Source organism: Mirounga leonina, unplaced genomic scaffold, assembly GCF_011800145.1.
Source record: "Mirounga leonina isolate KUSES-001 unplaced genomic scaffold, KU_Mleo_1.0 Mir_173, whole genome shotgun sequence".
In the NCBI taxonomy this organism is placed as follows: domain Eukaryota; kingdom Metazoa; phylum Chordata; class Mammalia; order Carnivora; family Phocidae; genus Mirounga; species Mirounga leonina.
The window spans coordinates 24412602-24439228 of NW_023270447.1; the positions used below are offsets into that span (position 1 = coordinate 24412602).

Here is a 26627-nt window from a genome sequence, read left to right on the forward strand (position 1 = left end):
AGGAGGCATGAGTACTTAAGGATATAAGTATAAAAGGATAATAAACCTTTTAAGTACTCCCCCAAGGCTACCTGCATTGCCCCACAATATGTCATGGGATGGTGACTGGGACCTGTCCCTGTTCTCCTTCCTCACGTCAGTAAAATGTACATCAGTGGGCATAATGTTAACAAGTAGAGATTTGCCTCTGCCATAGGACATCTTACAGGCTTTGCTGGAGACTCTGCCAGGGAAAGGAGGGGCAGTGAATCCACAGAAAATTCAAGGCCCAGGCACTGCCATAAGGTTTTGGGTATCATCTGGTCGGGTAAGACTTAACGTTGTCCCAAAAGTTATGATTGATAAGGTACAATCCTATTCAACCCCTAAAAATGTGAAGGAGGTGCAAGCCTCTGTAGAGATTTGGGGGTTGGGGAGGACTTTTCTTCCCTACCTGGCATAGTGCTTCCATCTCTTATTCTGCCGGGTAAAGAAAGGGCACACGTGGGACTGGGGATCAGAGCAGCAAGCTGGTTTTGAGAAAGCAAAAATACTAGCAAAGCCGATTAAAGCTCTGGGCATCTCCCAAATAGGGCTAACGCTTGAGTTAAATATGTCCGTGACTCCAAAGATACGGGTAGACAGAGGGGAGAGTGCCCCTAGGGTTTTGGTCCCAGTTCTGGAAGGGGGCAGAAACCCAATATACCCCATAGAGCAGCTGCTCCTAGCAGGGTACAGAGCGCTCCCCCCCAGGTAGGGCCTCTCCCACTGCAGCCGCTGGGTGGAGCTGAGTGGTCTGGCCAGTGATCACGCAGGAGCCCTGACCGTTAACCCTTTACACTGACAGCTGGGCTCTACCAAAGGGATTAGCTCTATGGCTTGGACAATGCGAGGCTAAGGGGTGGATGATTACGAATAAGCCCTTGTGGGGTAAAGATGTGTGGGAAGACATTCGAGTCCATCTGCAAGATCTTGTCTGAGGCAGGCCTCACTGTTTTCCATGCCACAGCTCATAAGGCACTGACCCCCTGGCAATTGGGAAGTTGATGCCCTACCTCAGGCACAGGCCTTAGCTAATGACCCTTCAGTAGGTACGCAGATTGGGTGCACAGAAAGAATGGCCATCACAGTGCCCGGGTGGGATGGCATTTTGTCAATGATGCCAAATTGCCCTTGGAGTACAGTGACTTCACTAAGGAGGGAACAGGCTGTCCTGGGTGTTCTAAACAGCTCCCAAGGCAACTGCTGAAAGAATCTGAGGCCATTTGCTGCGGTTCCCAACCGGTGAAGAACTGGCAAACTGATTATATTGGCCCCCTCCAAGTGAAGATTCCATGTATGCCCTGGTTTGTATGCACGCTGCATCTGGCCTAACCCAAGCTTTCTCTTGCCGCCGCGCACGGCAGGCTGCCACCATTAGGGGATTGGAGAAACTGAGAACTATGTATGGGGAGCCTCATCAAATAGATAGCAATTGGGGAGTCACATTTTGAAGGTCATGATATAGAAGACTGGGCAAAAAAAAAAAAAAGACATCAAATGGAGGTTTCATCTCCCCCATGATCCATAAGCAGCAGGGTTGGTGGAGAGAAAAAATATTAACACAGCAGATTAAATTAATAGATAAAACCACCTTCGGCAGGTAGACTAAAGTACTGTCTAGGCTTTAATACGTTTGAATAATCAGTGAGTAGGACCAGTTGCCCTATATCCCAGACTGGGGACCCCTGACAAGGCCCCCAACACCAAACAGGTGTGGACGTGACAGGAAACAGCCCTTGCTCCAACTCTCAACCATGGGTCAGCATGCCATGCTGCTGAGAACACCAAGCCCCGTCATGCCTGGGAAAGGAATGATCTACTGGAATTTGCAATGGGGCATGCTGACAGGGCTGGCGAGTTACTTCACATTCCTGGGTGAGGAGGGACTACTCATTCTCCACTGGGATCCATTGTCCTGCTGCAAGCTGGACCTGTTGAAATGCACTGTGCCTGAAATGGAACAGACACGTGGAGAGAGAGGAGAAGGCGAGGGTCCTATTCTGGCGTGTCCTGTCCCCAGTCTGTCTCCTCACGCCTGACAGTGCTGCCCCCCTGGCCAACATGCACAGTATGCACAACTGAGGCAGACTCCTAAAGCTGCCAACCTCCCTCTCTCCTCAAGCCCAGGTGGGCACTGTCTCCCTGGTACGGTTACTGGCTACAGTCTTCGTTCCCTCCACGGCCTTGGAGGGTGGTACAGCACGTGGAGAAGCCCTGGCTGAATTCAGTCAGCAAGCCCTGAATGATAGCCCAAAACACCTGTCCTTACTGAGCACTGAAATGACTCTAAGAAGAAAAACTGTCCTCTAACATAGGATGGCCTTGGACATTATTCTTGCCTCACAGGGAGGCACCTGAGCCATTATCAAAACTGAATGTTCTCAGCTCCTACCTGGTGAGTCTGCTAATGTATCATCCTTATTAAATCACAGGAAGACACAGGTGAATGCCCTGAGTGATCCAACTCCCAGCCTAGAGGATTTAATAAATTGATGGTTTGGATCCCGGGGCTTTTGATGGAAAGAGTTGTCACTAACCTGGGGAATCATTGTCTTCATCTGTGTTTTCTCTTACGTGTACCTGTATCGTCACTATGGCATCTGCCTCCAATGCCCAGATAGCCACCAAAAGAGCCACCTCCAGGTTAATGAAACCCGTGCTGACCACTCAGGGCTCATTGTGGAAGAGGGGGGCGTGTGAGATCGTAAGAACTGGTCACCAGGGGTGGAGTGTTGGGAGCGTCATCAAAAAGACAGGACAGCCGATTGACCTGTGAGCACTCTGAGGCTCCTCGCCCCTTCGTCTGTCCTTGGAATGTGGGTTCCGCTGGCCTTTCCTGCTCGCAAGGGCTGCTCCAAGGACATGACCTTGAGATGGTGATGTCGTATTGAAAACACCTGCACAGCCTATGCGACTGAGCCCAGTTGGGGCCCCTCTATAGAGCTTTTTAAGATCTGGAGGGCTGCCGCTCAAGACAAGCCTCGTGTGTAAGCTCCACTGGCCTTACTGAAACGGCCACCTGCCAACCTGGAGTGACCTGCCTCCTTCTTCCGTCCCTCCCTGCCCTCTGTGTGCGGGGGCCAGTTTCAGAGCACACCAGGAAAGCTCCCGAACCCCCTGCCCCATTCCAACCATGGTGCTCAGTCATCCCTATCCAGGTCCCCTACTTCTCCATTTGGGGGGCCCCCTCCACTTTCAAACTGTACAAGGAGTACAAAGGGCCGTGACACGAAGGCAGGTGCAGAGTGTTGAGCGGGTATAAACGGTACTGATGATGATGACTTGATGGAGTCAACAGGTCTGCTGGGGGCCCGAGGCACTGGCTTGCCAGGGCAGGTGTTCAAGGCAGCCTTTCTCCTTCACCCCACCTTCTTGTCCCCCTTGGCCAAGACTGCCCCGCCCTTCCTGTGTCAGCCCCTCCCAAGTCCGCGCTGCCCCGGGGCAGGGCCCGCCTTGCTGAGAGTCTCCACCGGAGCCAGCGCGGGGAGGAACCCGCTCCCGCCGCGGAGTGGCTGCCGTCATGTCCCCGCCGCAGCTTGGTCGCCTGTGCCTCCTCGCCCGCCCACCACATGGCGTCCCCGGGCTCGCTGTGCTGGTGCTGCCATTCTGGGCAGGGGCCCACTGCCCTTGCCACGATCCAGCGTTGTGCCAGCCCATCACCCAGCACCGTGACTTCGAGGTCAGTGCCTCCCCCTCGCCCTTTCGGGTCTGGTCCTTATGGCCTGGTAAGAAGTTAGAGTAAAACTCAGCCCTACGAAGAGGTGGTGTGGGTGCAGTCACCAACTTTGACCACTCCCTGAGGGCCTCTCCATGGATTCCTTCCTCGTGGGATGAGGACACTCCGAGAGGTTGAGGCAGGTGTTCAAACCCAGGTCTGACCCCCAAAGCCAAGGTTCTTCCATTGCCCTACAGTGTCTCTCGGGGGGGCCCTCTGGACATACTAGCAAGGAGGTAGGATAATGAGGTATTTCCTAAGTAGCGAGTTCCACCGTTTTCTAAGAGAATGAATATTTAGCATCAGAGAATCTCAGCACTCCAACACAACACTGGAATGCAGAATGTTCTACTTACCTTTGCTTTTCCCTATCTACCAGCCCTTCTTTTAGGCGCCTCAAAACAATCCAAGAAGGATGGTAAAAATAATTCTCCTTGTACCCACCTAACAATTTATAAGGCTTTGGGGAACTTTAATCAAACACCCTTTCACAGGCAGTGTGAAAAACCACCTGACCCCTAGAGTTTGATGACTACAACAGGAGTTGAAGGAGGAAAGGCTTAATCCTGTGAAAAATAATAGACAGAAACCTCCTCTAACTTTTTGAGGAGCCTCCATACTCTTCTCCAGAGTGGCTGCATCTGCGTTTGCAGTCCCACCAACAGTGCAAGAGGGTTCCCCTTTCTCTGCATCCCCTCCAACATCTGTTGTTTCTTGGGTATTAAAGAGGGCACTTGTTACGATGAGCACTGGGTGTCGTGTGTAAGTGATGAGTCACTGAATTCTACTCCAGAAACCCATATTGCACTGTATGTATGCTCACTAACTAAAATTTAAATTAAAAAAAAAAAAAAAAAAAAAAGGAAACTTCCTAAAGTAATGGTCAGGAGGCCAGGCAGGGGGAGCGCTCACCTCCTCCTCAAGTACAGACCCAATAGGGAAAGCAGGGGTACTTTGCAGGTGGTGCTACTTTACTACCCTAACAGGGAGAAGAAAGGCTTTCCTCCTTTCTGGCAACAGCCCAACCAATGAGACATCGTTACAACTTAGCCAATCAAAAGCCGCTATACTTCAAACTCCCAGTTTACTCCAATTGATGTTTTGTTTATAACAGTCTTCCTCACTTCCCCTTTCCCTCCAAAAGGAGTGTTTTTCTTCTTTGTTTCGTGGTTTTGCTGTAGCTCGTTTGTCCTGGTTTGCAATTTTCTGCTATTCCCAAATAAACACTTCTTTCCTGGTAAAATAGCTGACAGCTTTTTTTTTTTAAGGTTAACATTACTTAGTGATCAGAAGTGGGATCCAGAGAAGATCCCAGCAGCTCTGAGGCTGGTGAGAAAACAGGTGCTGGTACCCACGGAGCATGTGCTCGTTGCTTTCTTGCCGACCCTGGGGTTTGAGGGTAAGTTTTGTTCCGGATTTCAAGCTCCATGCTTTGTGTTTGAGTTTTCCAGACATTATTTGGGGTTTGTTTCAAGGCCGTGTTTTTGTTTGTTTTCTGAGAGTACTCACTTTGGCCCTTGGTAGGACTCCTGTCTGGAACTGGACTGTTGCTACTGGAACTGTGTTGGCCTTTGGTCTGATTCCTTCTGGAACCAGGCTGTTCTGTTGAAACTGCTGTTTAGGAATTTTTCTCTTTAGAGAAAAACCTTCAGGAAATGGGATCCCAGTCATCAATGCTTTGAGGGTGTCCCCGGCCAGGCTCTGGCCAGTTTTGTTTTAAAACTATGGTCTCAGGGCACCTGGGTGGCTCAGTCAGTTGAGCAGCTGCCTTCAGCTCAGGTTGTAATCTCGGGGTCCTGGGATCAAGCCCCGTGTAGGGCTCCCTGCTCAGTGGGGAGCCTGCTTCTCCTGCCTCCCCCCGCCCCGCTCGCTCGCTCTCGCACTCTCAAATAAATAAAATCTTTGAGAAAACAAAAAACCTATGGTCTCTCTCATATGTACTTATAACTAAATGGACTGACTTAACCAAAATGTAGAACATCAATGGCCATTATGGGGAATTTCGATCTCCCCAAACCTGCTTTACTTGAAGTCAGCTATGGCTCCAAAACAAAACACTGAATGCGATGCTTATTTTAAATGGTACCTCGAGGCTTCCAGATGTTCTCAGGATTCTGAGTTTGCATCTTTGAAAGATACTGTTTCTAACCTAACTGAGGCAAACAATCGAAAGGAGTCTAAATGGCTTCTGAGGCCCCCTTTCCCTCCCTCATCTTTGCAGACATGAATCTGTCTTCTCCTTCCTCTCCTGAGCCTCTTAAAAACCATATTCTTTATTTTTTTAACTTTATTTTTTATTTTTTATTTATCGGAGAGAGGGAGAGAACACATGAGTGAGAAGGGCAGAGGGACAGGGAAAAGCAGACTCCCCACTGACTGCTGAGCAGGGAGCCCAAGGTGGGGCTCGATCCCTGGACCCTGAAATCATGACCTGAGCTGAAGGCAGACGCTTAACCGACTGAGCCACCCAAGTGCCCCCAAACCTTCCTCTTTAAAGTTTTTTGTTGACCTAAACAAAACCCAAGTTTCTTATGATCCCTTATTTCTTATGATCCCCCTTATAAGGCTGAATTGTGAGCCATAAAGTTTCCTAAAGTGACTGAGTACCCCATAAATTTGCTGAAAAATTTAGCATATTCAGACTTCATTTCTCAGATTTATATCAACTAGTCCACCTGCTTAGTGGTGAGGACCAGGCCAAATATTGGATGAAACTAACCCTAAGGTAACATCCTGATGGTGATTTAGAGAAACCCCAAATTTTTGACAAGATGCTAGAACACTCACTGGAAATCTCTACTGAGCAATTAGAGTAGCTTTTGTTAAGCCTGCTGATTGAAACAAGAGTCAAGCTTATACACAAAAGCCTGACAAACCTGTTTATGATTATTACAATCAACTCCAAATTGTATTTCAAGAATATTCTGGTCTTTCTGTAGATGTTGAATCCACCTGGGTAGCATTTCATTCTGTTTATTAATGGGCTTAACTGGGACCTTTCTCTCTTAGTTAAAAGGATCAGGATGAAATAAGAAACTTACCACTCCAGATTTAGTTAATTTGGCAAATCTGCTCACTCACATCCTTGATGAACCACCTAAAAGAAAGACTGCTAAAAATCTCAATTTTCAATTCCAGCAAATGAAGGCCCCTAAACAAAACCCAAATCCCCATAGTTTCTGTTGTTACTGTTCTAAAGAGCCAGGGCATTGGGAAAAAGAGAGTTTTATGAATTTAAGCATTCTTAAATGGTACCTTCATCCTTCTCGTTGGCCTTTCCAATGTCCTCTTAATTCCCGGTAACAGAGTTCCAAGGAATTATAGGGGCTCTTCTCAATCCTCTCTCTTAATTGGCTTCAGAGAAACCACTCTCCAGACTGGAAATGAAAATCTGTTTTTTTTGATACCAGAACTACACTCTCAGTGCTTAACCCCACTGCTACAGAGCAGCCCCTGCCTTAGAGCACTAAAACAGTTCAAATAGTGGGGGGTCTCTAATAAACCTCAACAAGATCCTGTCTCTGAACCTTTTCCCTTTTGTGTAGGCCCTTTGAGACCTACCCTTTTTCTCTTGAGTTATTCTACCTCCATTTATTGGGCTGAGAGTTCTTAGAAAAGTATCATGCCAATATTTTTCTCAAATGGGAGAAATAACTCTAGAATTTGACAAGAGTAATGAAAATAGGCAACCAAGGAAATTAAATGACCCTTCAACATATTTTATTTATTCGTATTGGCTGAGCTACCATCCTTTTTATGGGCAAAAGCCTCAATTGATACTGGCAAAATCCCCAGTGCACCTCCCATCAGGATTCAAATAGATCCCTTAAAACCTCTCCCATAATTAATGCCCTATAAATAAGGCTCTCAAGGAGACATCAAGTCCATAATAGAATATTACAATGCTTGGGGCTTCATTGTCTCCTGCAGTAGTGCCTGTAATACCCCTATTTTAGCTACGAGAAAACCCAATGACAAGGATGGAGGTTTGCCCAAGACCTCCAAGCAATAAATAACATTGTTATTTCTTGGCACCCTGTGGCTCCTAACCCCCTCCCCCATTTTGCCAAGGGTAAAACTGCAAACATTTATACCGTTAGTTGTTATGTTTTGGGGGTAGCTCATGACTTTGGAATATCATGGGGACAATGGGCTGTCCTTATCTCTAATGGAAATAAAATTTAAAATGGCTCCTATGTCCAAAATTTATTAGAAGCCATATTTTTGTTGACTGCCCTAGCTCTGAAGGTTCCTGGCATTTCAGACTCACTCCCTGGAGGACAAAGTAATCCACCTCACTATTTCTGCCAAAATTGCTCTTCTCAAGGAAATCATTGGCCAGACCTCTCCCATCGCTCAAAGGGATGTTCTCTCAAATGATAATTTTGGAAAAATTGACCAGAAATACCCAACAATTGGCCCTAGAGAAGGGAAAAATATTGGAAATCTAATAATTGTTGGCTCCATAAAAAGACAACTCTGTTGTGGGCCAAATAACACTATGGCCCTACCAGAAATTCTAAAATTTCCTGTACTTAACCACTGTACATGCATTGAACAATTAGTCTGCTGACAAATGATAGCATTTATGAACAAATTTTGGTGGGGAAAAGTTAATGAGGCTTTCCAAAGTGCCTACCATCCAGAGAAATCTGTTCCTACAAATGCATTTTAGACAACTTCCCCTCTCATGGATAAATATATTTTAGTCATGGTTTGTGTGTTTTCTCACTGGACCAAAGCTTTCTCTTCTAAGTCAGGACAATGCTTCTATCAGAAAAGATAATACCTGGGGCACCCCTCTCAGATATTACAGTGATCAGGGAACCTATTTTACTGGTCAGGTTCTATGCTGTTTGGCTGGTTTTACAACACTTTCATTGTGCATACGGTCCTCAATCCTCAGGGTTAGTCACATGCACTAATGGCACTATTAAGATTCAACTGGCAGAATTAATAGAGATCCTCCAAATACCTTGGCCTAAAGCACTGCTGTTGGTCCTCTAACTCTCAGATCCACCCCCATTTGAACTCCTCGGTCTCACCCTTGTAATAGTCATAGGACATCCAGTGCACTTTGCCCTGCCTCCTCTGACCCACAGTTAATAAAAGGAGATACATACTTCAATATTGTAAAGGTCTAATTGCTTCTATTAAAAATAACTATACTTTGTTATTTAAAATTTTTAAAATTCCAGTATAATTAGCATACAGTGTTATATTAATTTCAGGGTGTACAATATAGTGATTCAACAGATCTGTACATTACTCAGTGCTCATCATAACTGTATTCTTAATCCCTTTCACCTATTTTACCCATCCCTCCATCCCTCCCCCTCTGGTATCCATCAGTTATCTTTTTTTTTATTTTTTTATTTTTTAAATGTAATTTTATTATGTTAGTCACCATACAATACATCATTAGTTTTTGATGTAGTGTTCCATGATTCATTGTTTTCATATAACATCCAGTGCTCCATGCAGTATGTGCCATCACCAGGCTAACCCAACCCCCCACACCCCTCCCCTCTAAAACCCTCAGTTTGTTTCTCAGAGTCCATAGTGTCTCATGGTTCGCCTCCCCCTCAAATTCCGCCCCCTTCATTTTTCCCTTCCTTCTCCTAATGTCCTCCATGCTATTCCTTATGCTCCACAAATAAGTGAAACCATATGATAATTGACTTTCTCTGCTTGACTTATTTCACTTAACATAATCTCCTCCAGTCCCATCCATGCTGATGCAAAAGTTGGATATTCATCCTTTCTGATGGCTGAGTAATATTCCATTGTATATATGGACCACATCTTCTTTATCCATTCATCTGTTGAAGGGCATCTCAGTTCTTTCCATAGTTTGGCTATTGTGGACATTGCTGCTATGAACATTGGGGTGCATGTGGCCCTTCTTTTCACTACATCTGTGTCTTTGGGGTAAATCCCCAGTAGTGCAATTGCTGGGTCATAGGGTAGCTTTATTTTTAAATTTTTGAGGAACCTCCACACTGTTTTCCAAAGACGCTGTACCAACTTGCATTCCCACGAACAGTCTAAGAGGGTTCCCCTTTCTCCACAACTTCTCCAACATTTGTCATTTCTTGCTTTGTCAATTTTTGCCATTCTAACTGGTGTAAGGTGGTATCTCAACGTGGTTTTTGATTTGAATTTCCCTGATGGCTAATGACGATGAACATTTTTTCATGTGTCTGTTAGCCATTTGTATGTCTTCTTTTGAGACGTGTCTGTTCATATCTTATGCCCATTTTTTGATTTGATTATTTGTTTTTTGGGTGTTGAGTTTGGGAAGTTCTTTATAGATCTTGGAAATCAGCCCTTCTTCTGTAGTGTCATTTGCAAATATCTTCTCCCATTCTGTGGGTTGCCTCTTTGTTTTGTTGACTGTTTCCTTTGCTGTGCAGAAGCTTTTTATCTTGATAAAGTCCCAAAAATTCATTTTTGCTTTTGTTTCACTTGCCTTTGGAGATGTATCTTGAAAGAAGTTGCTGTGGCCGATGTCAAAGAGGTTACTGCCTATGTTCTCCTCTAGGATTTTGATGGATTCCTGCCTCACATTGAGGTCTTTCATCCATTTTGAGTTTATCTTTGTGTATGGTGTTAGAGAATGGTCGAGTTTCATTCTTCTGCATATAGCTGTCCAATTTTCCCAGCACCATTTATTGAAGAGACTGTCTTTTTTCTATTGCATATTTTTTCCTGCTTTGTCGAAGATTATTTGACCATAGAGTTGAGGGTCCATGTCTGGGCTCTCTTTCTGTTCCATTGGTCTATATGTCTGTTTTTGTGCCAGTACCATGCTGTCTTGGTGATCACAGCTTTGTAATATAGCTTGAAATCGGGCACCGTGATGCCCCCAGCTTTGTTTTTCTTTTTCAACATTTTCTTGGCGATTTGGGGTCTTTTCTGATTCCATAAAAATTTTAGGATTGTTTGTTCCAGCACTTTGAAAAATGTCATTGGAATTTTGATTGGGATGGCATTGAAGGTATACATTGCTCTGGGCAGCATAGACATTTTAACAATGTTTATTCTTCTGATCCATGAGCATGAAATGTTTTTCCATCTTTTTGTGTCTTCAATTTCTTTCCTGAGTGTTCTGTAGTTCCTAGAGTATAGATCCTTTACCGCTTTGGTTAGGTTTATTACAAAGTATCTTATGGTTTTTGGTGCTATTGTAAATGGAATCGTTTCTCTAATTTCTCTGTCTACAGTTGCATTGTTAGTGTATAAGAAAGCAACTGATTTCTGTGCATTGATTTCGTATCCTGCCACATTACTGAATTGCTGTATGAGTTCTAGTTATTTGGGGGTGGAGACTTTTGGATTTTCCACATAAAGTATCATGTCATCTGTGAAGAGAGAGTTTGACTTCTTCTTTGCCAATTTGCATACCTTTTATTTCTTTTTGTTGTCTGATTGCTGTTGCTAGGACTTCTAGTACTATGTTGAACAATAGTGGCAAGAGTGGGCATCCTTGACATGTTCCTGATCTTCTGGGAAAGGCTTTCCTCTTTTCCCCATTAAGGATGATCTTCGTTGTGGGTTTTTCATAGATGGATTTTATGAACCTGAGGAATGTTCCCTCTATCCTATACTCTGAAGAGTTTTAATCAGGAAAGGATGCTGTATTTTGTCAAATGCTTTTTCTGCATCAATTGAGAGGACCATATGGTTCTTCTCCCTCCTCTTATTAATGTGTTCTATCACATTGATTGATTTGCGAATGTTGAACCACCCTTGCATCCCAGGGATAAATCTCACTTGGTCGTGGTGGATGATCCTCTTAATGTATTGTTGGATCCTATTAGCTAGGATTTTGTTGAGAATTTTGGAATCCATACTCATCAGGGATATTGGTCTGAAATTCTCCTTTTTGATGGGGTCTTTGCCTGGTTTGGGGATTAAGGTAATGCTGGCCTCATAGAATGAGTATGGAAGTTTTCCTTCTGTTTCTGTTTTTTGAAACAGCTTCAGGAGAATAGGTATTATTTCTTTTTTGAATGTGGTAGAGCTCCCCAGGGAATCCATCAGGCCCTGGACTCTTGTTTTTTGGGAGGCTTTTGATCACTGCTTCAATCTCGTTACTGGTTATTGGCCTATTCAGGTTGTCAATTTCTTCCTGTTTCAGTCTTGGGAGTTTATAGGTTTCCAGGAAGGCCTCCATTTCATCCAGATTGCTCAGTTTATTGGCATATAGTTGTTGATAATAATTTCTAATAATTGTTTCTATTTCCTTGGTGTTAGTCGTGCTCTCTCCCCTTTCATTCATAATTTTATTAATTTGCGTCCTTTCTCTTTTCTTTTGGATAAGTCTGACCAGTGGTTTATCAATCTTATTAATTCTTTCAAAGAACCAGCTTCTAGTTTCATTCACTGTGTTTCTGGTTTCTAATTCATTGATCTCTGCTCTAATCTTAATTATTTCTCTTCTAATGCATGGCTTAGGCATCGTTTGTTGCTTTTTCTCTAGTTCTTTAAGGTGTAGAGTTAGTTGGTGAATTCAGGATTTTTCTATTTTTTTGAGTGAGGCTTGGATGTCTATATATCTCCCCCTTAGGACTGCCTTTGCAGGGTCCCATAGGTTTTGGACCAATGTGTTTTCATTCTCATTGGTTTCCATATATTGTTTAAGTTCTTCTTTGATTACCTGGTTGACCCAAACATTCTTGAGCAGAGTGGTCTTTAGCTTGCAAGTGTTTGAATTTCTCCCAAATTTTTTCTTGTGATTGAGTTCCAGTTTTAGAGCATTATGGTCTGAGAATATGCAGGGAATAATTTCAGTCGTTTGGTATCGGTTGAGACCTGATTTGTGACCCAGTATGTGGTCTATTCTGGAGAAAGTTCTGTGTGCACTCAAGAAGATTGAGTATCTGTTGTTTTAGGGTGGAATGTTCTGTATATATCTCTGAAGTCCATCTGGTCCAGTGTGTCATTCAAAGCTCTTGTTTCTTTGTTGATTTTCTGCTTAGATGATCTGCTTAGATGTCTATTGCTGAGAGTGGAGTATTGAGGTCTCCTACAATTAATGTTATCAGTATGACTATTTTGGTTAACAGTTGGCTTATGTAGATGGCTACTCCCATTGGGGGGTGTAGATATTTATGATTGTTAGATCTTCTTGTTGGATAGACCCTTTAAGAATGATATAGTGTCCTTCTGTGTCTCTTATTGCAGACTTTAGTTTAAAATCTAATTTGTCTGATATAAGAATGGCTACCCCAGCTTTCTTTTGAGGTCCGCTGGCATGGAAGATGGATCTCCATCCCTTCACTTTCAGTCTGGATGTATCTTTAGGTTCAAAATGAGTGTCTTGTAGACAGCATATGGATGGGTCCTATCTTTTTATCCAATCTGCAACCCTGTGCCGTTTTATGGGACCATTTAGGCCGTTCACATTAAGAGTGATTATTGAAAGATATGAATTTCTTGTCATCATGTTGCCTGTGAAGTCCTTGTTTCTATAGATTGTCTCTGTAAATTTCTGTTGTAGATCACTCTTGGGGTCTTTCTCCTTTTATAGAATCCCCCTTAATATTTCTTGCAGGGCCAGCTTAGTGGTCACATATTCTTTCAGTCACATATTCTGTCAGTCTTGGAAGCTCTGCATCTCTCCATCCATTCTAAATGACAGCCTTGCCGGGTAAAGTATTCTTGGCTGCATGTTTTTCTCATTTTGTACCCTGAATATATCTTGCCAGGCCTTTCTGGCTTGCCAGGTCTCTGTGGATAGGTCTGACGTTATTCTGATGTTTCTTGCTCTGTACGTGAGGAATCTCTTCTCCCTAATTGCCCTTAAGATGGTTTCCTTGGTTCTAAGATTTGTGAGTTTTACTATTACATGCCAGAGCATTGGCCTGTTTTCCTTGATCTTGGGAGGGGTCCTCTCTGCCTCTAGGACACGAATGTTTGTTTCATTCCCCAGATTAGGGAAGTTCTCAGCTCCAATTTGCTCTAATATATCTTCTAGTCCTCTCTCTCTCTCCACCCACTCAGGGATCCCAATAATTCTGACATTGGAACTTTTCATGGTGTCACTTATTTCTCTGATTCTGTTTTCATGGATTGTGAGTTGTTTCACCCCCAGTTTCTCCCTGGCTTCCTCTTTTTCCTTCTTTTCTATCAATTGGTCTTCTAGATTACTAATTTGTTCTTCTGCCTGGCTTACCTTAGCTGGTAGATTGTCTAGTTTAGATTGAATCTCACTGATAGCATTTTTAAGTTCTGCCGATTCAGCTTTCATTTCTGCCCTTAGAGACTCTGTGTTGCCATTAATCGATTTCTCCATTCTAGCTATTGTCTTCGTAATTGCTACCCTGAAGTCCATCTCCGACATCTTGATTGTATCTGTATCCATTTGTAAATCTGTGGCAGAAGTCAAAGTCTCTGAGTCTTTCCTATTTTGGGGGTTCCTCCTCCTAGTCATTCTGTTGAGGGGTGGTTGAGGGAATGTACAGAGTCCAAATTATTGACCACAACCCAAGCAAGATGCACCTGTTTTATAGGGACCTTAGGGTTGTCGGCCTCTTGTTCTCCCAGCCCATCTTCTGGGGGAGGGGCCTGCCTCGCTGTTACTCAGGCAACCCTGTTTGGGCAGAGTTGCTTTGCCCCCTGTGGTGGGGGATGGGCTCAGTGAAAACTGTTTATGGGGGGCTTTTGTTCTCTGGAGTCTTTCTGCGTCTCTTCTGAGAGTCAGAGCAGAAGAGATCATTTCCAACCCTCTGCCTCAGAACAGAGATCACAGTCTGTTCCTCAGTGAGCTCTCCAGGCCACACTATCTCCATTTCTGTCTGTGCTGCTATAAACTGCAGCGTCCTGGGTTTTGCGCCCCTCAGCAGCACTCCCAGTCCTTGCCTCCAGGTCGGGGCTCATCTCTGCCCTTTGTGCTTCTAAAACAGCCAGGCATCCCCAGTTCACAAGCACAGCCCCGCCCCTCCAGGTTTCAGCCTGGGGGGCTGCCCTAAAGTCCTTTCCCCACCACTACCTGTCTGCGAGTCTGTGCCCCATCCCCAGTGCGGGAGGCTTTTGCTCACCAGCAGTGCAGGATCCCCACGGCTCCCTCCCTCTTCCATTTATCTTCAGATATGTGCCTGTGGAATCACGGCTCCCTGCTTCATAGCTTGAAACCAACCACGTGCGATATTTGTTTGTAGAGATCCAGATATATCTTCTTACATCTCAGGCTGATTTGGTGGGTGTTCAGAGTGGTCTGGTAGATATCCAGCTCAATTCAGGGGACCAGTTGGAATAGGGTCCCCTACTGCTCTGCCATCTTTATTCTCTGGTCTCTAGTTAACAGTGATTTTTTTTTTTTGTCTTTTTTTCCTTTGTTTCTTAAATTCCACATATGAGTGAAATCATATGGTATTTGTCTTTCTCTGACTTATTTCCCTTAGCCGTATACCCTTTAGATCCATCCATGTTGTTGCAAATGGCAAGATATCATTCTTTTTGATGGTGGAATAATATTCCATTGTGTGTGTGTGTGTGTGTGTGTGTACACGTATACGTGTATGTTTGTGTACACACTACACCTTCTTTATTCATTCATCTATCGATGGATACTTGGGCTTCTTCTATAATTTGGCTATTGTAGTAGATAATGCTGTAATAAACATGGGGTTGCATATATCTTTTTGAATTAGTATTTTTATATTCTTTGGGTAAATACCCAGTAGTGGAACTGCTACATCCTAGGGAAGTTCTATTTTTAATTTTTCGAAGAAGCTCCATACAGTTTTCCAAAGTGGCTGCACCAGTTTGCTTCCCCACGAAGAGTGCATGAGGGTTCCTTTTCCTCCACAGCCTCACCAACACTTGTTTCTTGTGTTTTTTATTTTTGCCATTCTGACAAGTGTGAGGTGATATCTCATTGTGGTTTTGTTTTGCATTTCCCTGATGATTAGTGATGTTGAGCATCTTTTCATGTGTCTGTTGGCCATCTGAAAGTCTTCTTTGGAGAAGTGTCTGTTCATGTCTTCTGCCCATTTTTAATTGGATTATTTGGGGTTTTGGTGTTGAATTGTATAAGTTCTTTATATAATTTGGATACCAACCCTTTATCAGATATGTCATCTGCAAATATCTTCTCCCATTCAGTAGGTTGCCTTTTAGTTTTGTTGATTGTTTCCTTCAATGTGCAGAAGCTTCTTATTTTGATGTAGTCCCAATAGTATATTTTTGCTTTTATCCTCTGGCTTCAGGAGATCTATCTAGAAAAATGTTACTATGACCAATATCAGAGAAATTACTGCCTGTATTCTCCTCTAGGATTTTTATGGTTTCAGGTCTTACATTTAATCCATTTCAGTTTATTTTTCTGTATGATATGAGAAAATGGTCTGGTTTCATTATTTTGCATGTAGCTGTCCAATTTTCCCAACATCATTTGTTGAAGAGACCGTCTTTTTCCCATTGCATAGTCTTGCCTCCTTTGTCAAAGATTAATGTCCATATAATTGTGGGTTTATTTCTGGGCTCTATTATTCTGTTCCACTGATCTACGTGTCTATTTTTGTGCCAGTACCATACTGTTTTGATTACTGTAGCTTTGCAGTATCTTGAAATGTAGGATTGTGATACCTCCAGTTTTGTTCTTTTTTTCAAGATTACATTGGCTATTTGAGGTCTTTTGTGGTTCCATAGAAATTTTAGTATTATTCTAGTTCTTTGAAAAATGCTGTTGGTATTTTGATGGGGATTGCATTAAATCTGTAGATTGCTTTGGGTAGTATGGACATTTTAACAATATTGGTTCTTCCAAGCTATGAGCATGGAATATCTTTCAATTTGTGTTGTCTTCATTTCTTTCATCATTGTTTTATAGTTTTCAGAGTATAGGTCTTTCACCTCCTTGGATAAATTTATTCCTAGGTATTTTATTATTTTTGGTGCAATTGTAAATGGGATTGTTTTCTTAATTTCTCTTTCTGCTACTTCATTAGTGTATAGAAATGTAATGGATTTCTCTATTGATTTTACATCCTGAAATCTTACTGAATTCATTTATCACTTATGGTGGCTTTTTTGGTGAAGTTTTTAGGGTTTTCTATATATAGTATTATGTCATCTGCAAATAGTAACAGTTTTAGATCTTCCTTACCAACTTGGATTCCTTTTTATTTCTTTTTCTTGTCCGATTGCTGTGGCTAGGACTTCCAGAACTATGTTGACTAAAAGCGGGGAGTGTGAACATCCTTGTCTTGTTCCCGATCTTAGGGGGAAAGCTCTCAGTTTTTCACCATTGAATATGATGTTAGCTGTGGGTTTTTCTTATATAGCCTTTATTTTTTGAGATATTTTCCCTCTAAATTTGTTTTCAGTTGAATGGATGTTGTACTTTGCTGAATGCATTTTCTGAATCTATTGAAATGATCATATGGTTTTTATGCCTTCTCTTGTTGATGTGATGTATCATGTTGATTGATTTGTGAATACTGAATCACTCTTCTAGCCCAGGAATAAATCCCATTTGATTCTGGGGAATGATTTTTTTAATGTATTGTTGGATTTGGTTTGCTAATAGTTTGTTGAGGGTTTTTTGCATCTATGTTTACCAGAGATATTGGCCTGTAGTTTCCTTTCTTTCTTTCTTTCTTTTCTTTCTTTTCTTTCTTTTCTTTCTTTTCTTTCTTTTCTTCTTTTTTGTAGTGTCTTTGTCTGGTTTGGGTATCTGGGTAATGTTGGCCTCATTGAATGAATTTGAAAGCTGTCTTTCCTCTTCTATTTTTTGGAATAGTTTGAGAGGAATAGCTATTAACTCTTCTTTAAATGTTTGGTAGAATTCACCTGTGAAGCCATCTGGTCCTGGATTTTTGTTTGGTATTTTTTGATTAGACTCAACTTCATTGCTGGTAATCAGTCTGTTCAAATTTTCTATTTCTTTCTAATTCAGTTTCAGGAGGTTATATGTCTCTAGGAATTTATCTATTTCTTCTAGGTTGTCCCAATTTTTGTCATATATTTCTGTATTTCTGGTTGTTACTTCTCTTTTATTTCTGATTTTGAGTCTTTTCTTTCTTTTTTTTTTTGATAGTTTTGGCTAAAGTTTATTAATTTTGTTTATCTTTTCAAAGTAGTGGCTCCTGATTTCATTGATCAGCTCTAATTTTTATTATGTCCATCCTTCTACTGGTTTTGGGTTTGCTTTGTTCTTTTTCTAGCTCCTTTAGGTGTAAAGTTAGGTTGTTTGAGATTTTTCTTATTGAGATAAGCCTCTATTGCTCTAAAATTTCCTCTGAGAACAGCTTTTGCTGCATCCCAAAGATTTTAGATGGTTGTGTTTTCATTTTCATTTGTCTCCATTTCCTCTTTGATTTCTTGGTTGACCCTCTCATTGTTTAGTAGCATATTGTATTACCTCCATGTATTTGTGGTATTTTTTCTTGTGGTTGATTTCTAGTTTCATAGCATTGTGATCAGAAAAGATGCATGGTATGACTTCTATCTTTTTGAATTTGTTGACTTATTTTGTGGCCTCACATGTGATTTATCCTGGAGAATGTTTCATGTGCCCTTGAAAAGAATGTGTATTCTGCTGTTTTAGGATGGAATATTCTGAATATATTAGATCTGTCTGGTTCAATGTGTCATTCAAAGCCACTCTTTCATTGATTCTGTTTAGATAATCTATCCATTGATGTAAGTAGGGTATTAAAGTCCCTTCCTATTATTGCATCGCTACTGATTACTTCGTTTGTTATTAGCTGCTTTATGCATCTGAGTGCTCTCTTGTTGGGTGCATAAATGTTTACATTTGTTATATCTTCTTGTGGGATTGTCCCTTTTATTATTATATAGTGTCTTTATCTCTTGTTATAGTCTTTGTTTTAAAATCTTTTGTCTGATGTAAGTATTGCTACCTCAGCTTTCTTTTCCATTTGAATGAGAAATACTTTTCCATCCCTTCACTTTCAATCTGCATGTGTCTTTATGTCTAAAATGAGTCCCTTGTAGGAAGCATAGAGATGGGTCTTGCTTTTTTTTTTTTTTTTAGTAGGCTCCATGCTCAGTGTAGAGCCCAATGTGGGCTGAGATCAAGAGTCAACTGAGCCACCCATGCACCCTGGGCCTTGCTTTTTTATCCATTCTGTCACCTTATGTCTTTTGATTGGAGCCTTTAGTCCATTTACGTTCAAAGTAATTATTGATAGGTATGTACTTATTGCCATTTTGTTACTTGTTTTTCAGTTGTTTTTGTAGTTTTCTGTTCCTTTCTTCTCTTGCTCTCTTCCCCCACAGTTTGCTGGCTTTCTTTAATGATATACTTGGATTCCTTTCTCTTTATTTTTTGTGTATCTATTTCTGGTTGTTGATTTGGTTACAGTTAGGTTTATATATAACATCTTAGGCATATATCAGTCTATATTAAGTGGATAGTCACTTAAGTTTGAATCCATTCTGAAAGCACTAAATTTTTACTCCTCTCCCCTTCATGTTTTCAGTATATTGTATCCTACTTTACATCCTTTTATTTTGTGAATTCCTTGACTGATTTTTATAGATATACTTAATTTTACTGATTTTGTGTTTCCTATTTTTCTTACTCTTTCCACTCAAAGAGTCCCCTTTAACATTTCCTATTTCTATAGCATTAGAGTAGTGGTGATGAATTCCTTCAACTTTTGTTTGTCTGGGAAACTATCTTTCCTTCTATTCTGAATGAAAACCTTGCTGGATAGAGTATTCTTGATTGCAGGGTTTGTTTGTTTGTTTTTTAGCACTTTGAATATATCATGCCGCTCTTCTCTGGCCTGCAAAGTTTCTGCTGAAAAATCAGCTGATAATCTTATGGGATTTCCCTTGTATGTAACTGTTTGCTCTTGCTACATTTAAAATTCTCTGTTGACCATTCCTTTTTACCATTTTAATTACTGTGTGTCTTGATGTGGACCTCCTTGGCTTGATTTTGTTGGGGGCTCTCTGTGCCTCCTACATCTGGATATCTGTTTTCTTCCCAAGATTCAGGAAGTTTTAAACTATTCTTCAAATACATTTTCTGTCCCCTTTTCTCTCTCTTCTCCTTCTGGGATCCTATAATGCAAACGTTATTATGCTTGATGGTGTTGTTGAGTCCCCTTTCATCTATTTTCATTTTGGGTTATTTTATTTATTTATTTACTTATTTAGCCTCCTGTTCAGCTTGATTGCTTTCTATTACTCTGTCCTCCAGGTCACTGATCTATTCTTCTGTTTCTTCTACTTTACTATTTATTCCCTCTAGTGTTTTTTAATTTGTTATTGAGTTCTTATTAGAACTTAGATAAAAGAACCTGATTTGTTCTTTTTGATGTTTTCTGTCTCTTTGTTGAGGGTCTGACAGAGGTCCTTCACTCTTTTCTCAAGTCCAGTGAGTATCTTTATGACACTTTAAATTCTCTATCAGGCATATTACTTATCTGTTTCATTTAGCTCTCTTCCTGTGGTTTTGTCCTGTTCTTTCATTTGGGACATATTCCTCTCCTCATTTTGACTAACTCTTTGTGTCAGTTTCCTGTGTTAGGAAAGTCAGCTACATCTCTTGCTCTTGAAAGTAGTGGCCTTATGAATAAGAGGTTCTGTGGTGCTCTGCAGTGCAATGTCCCCTGTTCACCAGAAGCTGGTGCTTCAGGGATGCCTCCTATGTGTATTGTATGCACCCTGCTATTGTGGCTCAGCTGTGTTTGCCTTCAGTCCAGTCATCTGCAATGGCTCTTTTTTGCCTGTTGTGGGCAAAGCTTAGTACCTGTGTTGTTAGAGGGTTAGTCTGGGGCTGCCTTTGGCTTGAGTTGAGTTTGACCAGGTGTTTTTAAGGGATGCAGTAGCATGGAAATATAGGACACTTTTCCTGTGTGGTCCCCTGAGAAGCTTTGTTTGGTGGCCAGGGCCATCAGATGTCTGCCCCTAGTCTACTGCTGGGGCTGCAGTTGGACTGGTCTGTGTAGTTACCTTCCCCTCTACCAAGGGCAGGAGTCATTTTGGAGTAATGCTGGCCCCTGTTGGGGCTGCTTGTAGACTTCCACGTTTGTGGCACCACTTTAGATGGGCTCGGGCTAAGGTTGTATTGGAGGGGGAAGGTCTGCAGGAGAATGTGGGGGTAGGATGCATGGTGCCAGCAAGGTCTGTGCTGGTCCAAAGTGGGAGAGGAGCTGCAGCCACCCAGGAAACCTGCCAAGGCCAGCCAGTTTGTGGAGGGGCAGATCTACATAAGAATGTGGAGGTGAGGCATGCTGTTAGCAAGCTAGGTAGAGAGTGTTCCCACAGCACTGTCTTCTGCAGTTGTCTGTGTATCTAGACTAGGGGAGGGAAATGGCACCTACCAGCTCTTTTGTTGTTAAAGTCTCCCAAAGATCCCTGCCCCTCCAACACACACTATTATTAAGTAAATCTTCTTGTATACCCCTGGTGTTTTTCAAACTGCTGCTCTATGCTGTGTCTTAGAGGGGCCGTTTGGTGTGCTGTCTCTTTAAGGGTGAGAACTCAGTTTCCTATTGCCCTCTGGCTCTCTCAGAGCCAAGCCAGCTGATTTTTTTTTAATTCCAGGAATTAATCCCCTTTGATTGTAAGAATGAAATTTGGCCCCTCCCATTTTCAAAGCCAAATGTTATGGGGATTTGTCTTCCCAATGTGGGTTCCCTGTGCCCAGGTTGCCTGGTATGGGGTCTGCTCCCCACTGCTACCTGTACCTATGGCAACCCTCCCTCCCATGGTCAGTCCTGTGGGTCAGATTGGCTCCTGACCACATCTCCATCCTTCCTACCCTCTTTGATGTGCCCTCTTCTTTTATATTTAGCTGTGGAGAGTCTGTTCTTTCAGTCTTTGGGTCATCATCAGGGCTCAAAAATAAGCATACTTAGGTAGAGCAATCTTATCACAATGCACTCTCAAGAGATTTTGTGGGATGAAAAACACCTCCATAAAAAGTCTTCTGCCTCACTGGGAAGACCCTTATCAGGAACTGCAAACCAACCCTTGTGCCACGAAACTCCAGGGAATAGACTCTTGGATTCATGTAACACACGTAAAGAAAGCACCAAACGATAACTGGACCTGCACACCATCTGATGACATGAAAGTAAAGATTTCCTGGAATTGAAGCAGATGATATCTGATGAGACAGATTTCCCAAGATGTCTGGACCAGGCCTGTATACCTTTTCCTCACCATTGATGCTTCTTTTTTGTGGGAAGACAACGCCTCCTCTGCACTTCCCAAGCCCTTGTGGAAGGCAGAAACCTCTTCTTTTGATTATACCTTTTTGGAAACAGCTTCATCATGTTCCTGGGACAAATTAGTTTTTCACTTGCTTTATTTTTGAAGGGTTAGAAAGTTCAGAATTCATAAAAGTCCTTCATCTGGACTATTAACTGATTTTAGATTCTTATCCAGATTCATGGTTTCTGATTTTGCAACCACAGACTCTATTTTCAATAATACATTTGATTCCAAACAGTCTTTTGAGGTAACAATACTACTGTAAAACATCTTTGAGGTTGTGCTGTTTTGCAAAAAGTTCATCAGCTATTGCTTCATGTTTATATCTGCACTGTCACTTCTCAAGATGCCTCAGTTAAGTCTTTTAGTGTGGTCTTGTAGTATTCATGATTCTGTGTTCATGGTCTCTTTAAGTGGAGCCCGCCAGGAGGCATACATGGCTCCAGGTTTGCCTTCATAGAATCTTTCTCCCATAAGTTGGAATAAGTGTCAATAAATATTTCAGTGTCTACTTCCAGACCTAGAGTCCTGGTTTAGAACTGTTATACAATTTGGAATTGGTAGTTACTTCTGTTTTGTATATTTGTTTATTTTGTTGCCTGTTAGACTTTAAAAAAATGTTGTCTCCATTAATGTGATGCTGGCTCAACCCTTCGAGATGATTTCCAACACCTATGACCTTGAGTAGATACTACTTTAGGTGGGAGTACCTGAGAGTTTCTCCCTCCTAATCAAATGTGAGTAACATAGAAGTACTTTCCCTCCAATATAGGATGTGACAACCAGGGGAAGATCCTTCCTGGTACTGAGGGACAAAACCACTAAATGTGGAAAACTTCCCTCTTGATCAGTGATGTTTTCAAAAAAAGATGAAAAGTGGGAAATGTGAAAATTAACAAAAGGAAACCTCATTTAAAATGGAGTTGGGAGGCCAACAGGGGGCGCTGTCATGTCCTGCCACTCATCAATTGCAGACCCAAAAAGGTACCCAAAGAAAAAGCAGGGGTACCTTGCACGTGGATACTACTTTACTATTCTCAGCAAGAAGGATTTCTTCCTCCCTCAGTAAAGCCCAGGTAATTAGAGACTGTCATAACTCAGCCAATGAAAACCCACTATATTTCAAGTTTCTAGTTTACTCTAATTGACTTTATTTATAACAGCCTTCTCAATTCCCCCCTTTCCTCTGTAAAAGAGCATTCCTTTCCTTTGTTCTGTAGATTTACCAATGCTATTGCCATAGCTTGCTTGTCCTGGATTGTAATTCTCTGCTATTCCTGAATAAATTCAGTTTTTTGCTGGTAAAATAACTGGCAGTTTTATTTTTAAAACTAACACAGTCCAAAGGGCAAATCTTTTTTAAAGACTGGGACAATTTCCAGTTCTTAATCTAACAGATTTTGAAGCAGAGGCATTTAAATGCCAGTAAAAAGGTATATATACATTGCTTAGGAGAAGAAGTAAAGGTGGTAAAGTGTTTGTAAAGAACCTACTTAGTGTGGAAACCAAACATCTGACTAATTTACTGTAGCTCCCAATACCTCTCTGGGCATTTGGAAAATCAATTATTCAAAGAAGCAAAATTTTGTTCATCTGTTCATGGTAAATGGTCTTTTTTGCTACTGACCTATATTCTTCAAACACAGATTAGACTACATTGCTCTTTTCACCCTTATATTTTCAGTGCATTCATCCAGTTATATTTTTAGGATTTCTATTATATCACAAGCTCTCAGTATACAAACTTAAACAATCTAAACAAATTCAATTAATTATCAGAATTAAAATAGGGGATAAGGTTTGTGATGGAAATATGAGTCTAAAACCTCCAAAACAATGGGCCATTCCAATTTCACATTCTGTACCTTTTATTTTAGTGGGCAATTGCCTAGGAGAAAAATGGATTATGCATAGTTAATTTGGAAAAGTAAAAAATAAAAATGTAAGGAAAATGAGAAAATTAAGAAATGTCTGGCTTAACTCTTATATCTAGTTCTCTCCCACCCCTCACCCATCCATTCTCCTTACAGTGACCCAGGGATTACTGATCTCTCCCCCTTTCTCATTTGTTAATGCAAATCTTATGTCCCTCCTCTGCTTAAAACACTAATGGTTGCCCATTCATCTCAGGATAAAATACAAAATCCCCAGTGATCTACAAAGCCCTACTTGATCTTGTCACTACCTACCTTACTAGTTTTATCTGATTTCACGTACTTTTAGGATTTCTGTGCTCCAGCCACATTGATATTCTTTTGGTTCCAAAAATTCAGAATTCTTCTGAGGTATTGAGACATTTGCCCTCTTTTGTTCCCTCTGCTGAGAATGCTCTTTCTGTTTATAGGTAACCCTGCATCGTGTCTAGATCATTGCTCAGATTTCCATTTCCCCCCAAAGTGTGTAGTTCTGTTTTCCTGCCCTACCAGCGTAGCAGTCCCCCTTTATATGCTGTCATGGATGCCTGCATTCTCATGCAGCCCTTAACACTCTTGTAATTGAACAGCTCATGGACCTAGTCTCTAACTTCTGTCACTAATGTCTAGCAATATACATTCCCTAAACCTTACTGAAATTCAATAAATATTTGCTAAATCAATGAATTAACACCTTATCTGGAATAAAATGAGACTTCTGTGCTTCTAGAATTATCTGGGCGGGGGGGGGGCGAGATGGATACTGGTGAAACATAACATCTACCACCTTAGAACTATTCTAAGAAGTCTGTCTCGCCAAAAACCATTCATAGTAAATGCAGGATCTGGTACATTTGTATAGATGGAGTAGCTCCATCTGCAGCAGCCAGAAACAAGTACTAATCAACCTCCCTTTCTCTTACTTTACTCATTCATTAGTAACAAAGTCCTGTTAATTTTGCCCTTAGGATCTTCCATATCTGTTCATGTATCTTATTTATCTCTGCCTTTCTACAAGTTTAATTTGAGGTCATCATCATCTCCTGCATAGATTCTTCTAACAGCTTTCCTATTATTCTTTCAGTTTTAGCCTCTGTTCCCACTTCAGCTGAAGGTATTTTTCTAAAATGTATATATAAATGCATACCTAAAATGTATACATTCTTTTAAAATGCTTTCCCTCAGGATAATGTACTAATTTCTTAAGAGGGCTTACAAGGCCTTTTATAACTTAACCCTGCCTACCACTCTTTGGTTCTTTATTGCTATCTCCTTCCAAATTCAAGGTGTCAGCTATACCTAATACTTATGCAATCACCATGTTTTCTCTGCTTCCAGGTCTTGGCTCTTTCCACTATTTCTTCCTAGCCCTACTTTTGAGGCCTGGCTAATTTTTCCCACCACCAATTATATTAGGACACCTATGTCTTGTTTGTTGTACTCTTAATGCCTGGCATATGATCAGTGTTTAATGTTATTTTGGGTGGTCAGCATTGTATTCTTCTTGGTTTAAGTGATGATGCTTATCTTTGCTGTTTTGGCAGGTTTTTGTTTTTGATGTTGGAAATAAAACTTGGAAATTTTATGATTGGTCACAGATTACAACTGTGGTGATTTTTGGAAAATATGACCCAGAACTTATGTGTTATGCTCATTCACATGGAGCCAGAGTAGTGCTAAAAGGTGAGTTACAGTTTTTACCAGATGTGTCCAGCCAATTGGTATTTACTTGCATTGTTTGCCATCCTGACTTTCCAAATAATTCCCTTTTCATGTTTATCTGGTAAATTTTTTCATCCTAAAATTAATCTTATATAATAATTCATTTCACAGATAGTTTTTTTTTTTAAAGATTTTATTTATTTATTTGACACAGAGAGAGAGACAGCAAGAGAGGGAACACAAGCAGGGGCAATGGGAGAGATAGTTAAAATAACTATAGGGCACCTGGGTGGCTCAGTCGTTAAGCGTCTGCCTTTGGCTCAGGTCCTGATTCTGGAGTCCTAGGATCAAGTCCCACGCTCCCCGCTCAGCGGGGAGTCTGCTGCTCCCTCTGACCCCCCCCCCACCATGCACACTCTCTCTCCCATTCTCCCTCTCAGATAAATAAAATCTTAAAAAAAAAATAAGCCACTATGATTTTGAGCAAGATGTGAATCCTAATTAGCATGATGACTTTTAGTTAGTCATAGTCTTCAATTTCTACTTCTAATTTGAGAATTATATTACTAATTACTAATTATTCATAATTATATTACTAATTATTCAAAATAACTATGGTTATTTTGGAGATTGAGTAATGACTTTCTATTATTTCAGTATATTATTTCTCTACTTCAAAAACTTAAGTTGGGGGCTTAGTATTCCAAAATAATGAGATGTTTTAAAGGTTTTGTGAAATAAATGTCATTAAACTGTAAAAAGCATATATGCACAAAAGATGTATATTTCTTCCATAGGAGATGCACCCTTAAAGGATATCACTGATCCTATTTTCAGAGCATCCTGGATAGCTCAAAAAGTTAAGTTGGCCAAAACACAATATATGGATGGAATTAATATAGACATAGAGCAAGAAGCTAATTGTTTATCACCGGAATATTATGCATTAACCACTTTAGTCAAAGAAACCACAGATTCTTTCCATCGTGAAATTAAGGGATCACAGGTAAAAGTTCATTTGTTATTTTTTGGATTTCCTTATTTTCCCTATCAAAATGTATTCATGAAAGTGTGACTAATAGAATCTCAGCTTTACTGAGTAGGAGAGAATT

The 26627-nt window shown here is 41.2% G+C and overlaps 1 protein-coding gene across 1 annotated transcript in view; it reads left to right on the top strand.

Annotated features, from left to right (window-relative positions):
- Positions 1-1534: 1534 nt before the first annotated feature.
- The window catches only part of CTBS (chitobiase), a 48179-nt gene continuing 23086 nt past the window's right edge, over positions 1535-26627 (top strand). The window contains exons 1-3 of the mRNA XM_035018156.1: positions 1535-3700; positions 25398-25536; positions 26313-26521. Coding sequence (XP_034874047.1) covers positions 3542-3700; positions 25398-25536; positions 26313-26521 — 507 coding nt within the window. The 5' untranslated portion in view covers positions 1535-3541. The remainder of the gene's footprint in view (positions 3701-25397; positions 25537-26312; positions 26522-26627) is intronic.